This window comes from Marmota marmota, unplaced genomic scaffold (assembly GCF_001458135.2).
Source record: "Marmota marmota marmota unplaced genomic scaffold, marMar, whole genome shotgun sequence".
Classification (NCBI taxonomy): Eukaryota; Metazoa; Chordata; class Mammalia; order Rodentia; family Sciuridae; genus Marmota; species Marmota marmota.
Genome location: NW_026000337.1, coordinates 1 through 2,923, shown reverse-complemented (window position 1 = coordinate 2,923; position 2,923 = coordinate 1). Strand labels below are relative to the sequence as shown.

The 2,923-nt window shown below is 59.1% G+C and overlaps 1 protein-coding gene across 2 annotated transcripts; it reads right to left on the bottom strand.

Moving 5' to 3' along the window:
• Positions 1 to 224: 224 nt before the first annotated feature.
• Positions 225 to 2,893, bottom strand: Pnck (pregnancy up-regulated nonubiquitous CaM kinase). Of its 2 annotated transcripts, XM_015476924.2 has the most exons (10): positions 2,729 to 2,890; positions 2,309 to 2,440; positions 1,839 to 1,913; positions 1,611 to 1,749; positions 1,303 to 1,426; positions 1,051 to 1,126; positions 843 to 955; positions 681 to 759; positions 515 to 602; positions 225 to 391 (listed from the first exon to the last, which is right to left on the bottom strand). In XM_015476924.2, exons 1-10 carry the CDS (start codon positions 2,794 to 2,796, stop codon positions 254 to 256), a joined length of 1,032 nt encoding a protein of 343 aa, XP_015332410.1. In that variant the 5' UTR covers positions 2,797 to 2,890; the 3' UTR covers positions 225 to 253. The 2 variants fall into 2 exon arrangements, with proteins under 2 accessions (XP_015332410.1, XP_048653379.1); XM_048797422.1 differs by lacking the exon at positions 2,309 to 2,440 and having other exon boundaries at positions 2,729 to 2,893.
• Positions 2,894 to 2,923: the final 30 nt, after the last annotated feature.

Sequence of the window (2,923 nt, the reverse complement as noted above, 5' to 3'; positions counted from 1 at the left end):
ACTCTGTGCCCTCAGCCCTCAGGGGCCAAGGAGTGGTCCTGGGGGGTCTTTCCCTGATGAATCCAGGAGGAAGGCTGAGAGGGACCAGGGGAGACTGGGGACCAGTGAGGCAGGACCCTGGAGCCCTAGGCCATGCAGAATGGGGACAGGAAGGGCCAGGCAAACCCTGTAGGGTCCACCCCCTTAGCTCTTGGCCAAATGGAACATCACCAGTCTATAAGCTCTGGGGATGAAAGGCACACACACCTGGGCGTCACCACTTGGGGGGCAGGCCAGTTGGGAGGCCTGGGTGGCTGTGTCGGGCCGTACTCTGCCTGGAGGCCTCCTCCCCCTCTGGACTCTGCCCCAGTTTCCGGATATGGCGCAGGAAGGAGGTAGCATTGAAAGCTCTCTGTGGGAAGAAGTGGGGGTGGTGTGTGTCAGGCCATGCCTGGGCCCCAGCCCAAGACTGCAAGGACTATAGTGACCTGTAGGCAGTGGAAGCTATGCCCTAAAGCAGGAGAATAGTGCTGACCTTCCAGTGGGTCCGGGCAAAATTCTTTTGAATCTGCTCACTGACTGAGCCCAGGATATCCTTGTCCAAAGCCGCATCCCCAGAGATCCTGAAGGAAGCCTGAGGTCAGTGGTGTATGGAAGATTGTCTCTCTGGCCTGGGACAACTTGCCAGGGGTCCCACTCACCAAAGATGCTGTAAGGCCTGCTGGCAGGTGAACCTCTTCTGGGGATCTCGCTCCAGAAGGTGCCGGATGAAGTCTTTAGCTGGAGCAGGGGGGACCAGGTCAGCCTGCCCAGTCCCTACTACCCCTGGTCACTACCAAGCAGAGGGTCAGCATCAAGCTCACCTGATTCCGAGATGTCATCCCAAAAGGGAGAGTCAAACTCGTAGCTGGCTCTCAGTATCTGGCTGAAGAGTTCAGGGTCGCTCTCGTCGTAGAAGGGCGGGTACCCACACAGCCTGGCACCCACAGATGAATCACCCAGCTGTTTTCCCCTCCCCAACCCAGCAGGGGGCAGGCAGGCAGGAGTTGAGGCTTCCCACTGGTCACTCACAAGATGTAGGAGATGACACCCAGGGCCCACACGTCTACAGCTTTCCCATATGGTTTCTGCTCCAAAAGCTCTGGAGCTGGAGGTCACAAACAGACACATTCTACTGTGCACGCACACAACACGCATGTGTGATTCAGCCCCAGGAATAGCCCAGCTGCAGCAACAGTCACCCCAGATCCTAGCACCTTGGCTCCCCCAGGGTCCCCACCCCCTCCTACCAGCCAGCGAGGCCCAGAGTTTCCCCCCTCTTACCAACATATCCCGGGGTTCCACAAGCAGTGCCTAACATGTTGCCAGCCTGGATTTTGGAGAGGCCAAAGTCAGAGACCATGATCTTGGAGTCCTCAAAGGGCGTGGCATAGAGGAGGTTTTCAGGCTGTGACACATGGGGGCCAGGTCAGGCTCGGCATGGCACCGGCACTGGAACAGGGTGGGCCTCAGCACTCTCAAATTCCCCAGACCCTCAGTGCAGAGGGATGCTGGGAAAGGCCCCAGTCATGCGCCTGGGGAAACACACGAAGGGCCAGGTGGGCAAGGTGTGAGGGCTCCCAGCCAGGCACCTTGAGGTCCCGGTGCACAATGCCCAGGCTGTGCAGGTAGGAAACAGCGCCGAGGACCTGAGCCACCAGGTGGCTGGCATCCTTCTCCGTGTAGGAGCCTCGCTCCATGATGCGGTCAAACAACTCGCCACCCGTCACCCTGAGGGGAGTCCGGAGTTCAGCCAACCCAGGCCCCTGAGCCCAAGCTTCAGCCCCCACGCCTATCCAGCCCCCACTGGCCCTCCTCACAGCTCCATAGCGAGGTACAGGTGGGAAGGGCTCTCGTGGACATCCTCCAGCGCCACAATGTTGGGGTGGCTGACCCTGGAACAGGAAAAAGTAGCCCTTGTAGGGAAGCACAAGTCCAGGCTGCAGCAGCCCCCTTGGGGAGCACAGCAGGGTCTGGGAGAGCTTTGTCCTGAGCCACCTTCTTCCTCTCTTGCTCCCGCATGGACTCCCCATTCCTAACCACGGGCCACCCCTGGCCTACCCCAGCCCAGGCCTTCCTAGGACACACAATTCTAAATCCTGTCTGAAAAGCACAGATCAATATTGACCCTTTCTTGTTGGGGACATTCAGGCCCAGGCAGGGAAAGAGAACTGCCCCAGGCCCTCCAGCAGGTTAGCAACAAAGCTCAGGCTAGACCAGCAGGGGTTCCAGACCAAGGGGCTCTGACCATCCCCACTAACTTCTAGGTCCCAGGCCAGGCATGGCGCACCTGCGGAGTACCGCAATCTCATTCTCCACCAGGGCTTCCTTGCCCCGCAGCGCCTTCTTGGGGATGCACTTGAGGGCCACAAGGTGTGCAGAGCCCCGCTCCTGGGCCAGCACTACCTCTGAGAAGGCACCCCTGCCACAGAGCCAGACGGTGGGAGATCAATGAGGGGGAAGGGAGGGGAAGGAGGGGGCTGAGGGAAATGGGGAGGCCCTTGCCCCCCTCCCCAGCACTTATGCGCACACGCACACGTATTCACACACTCAGATGTGCAAACGTGCGTAACAATTTACCTACACAGTCACACACATCTGTGCCGCATCACATGCTTACATGTCCCCACATACTCCTCCTCACACTCACATGTTCACATACACATGCACACGCATGTCCACACACATATTCATACTGCATCACACTCACGAGCCAAGCTTCTCCCGGATGTCATAGACGCTGCTGATGTCCTCCGTCTGTTTCTTGAGCAGCAGCATGTCTGCAGTGGGAGGTGGAGAAGGACCCTGGGCATGGGCAGCTCCCTCCTCCCGCCATCAGTGTCCTCGGAGATAGCCACCTTCATCCCACTGCCAATCCATCATCGCTGCCCCCCCCCCGCCCACC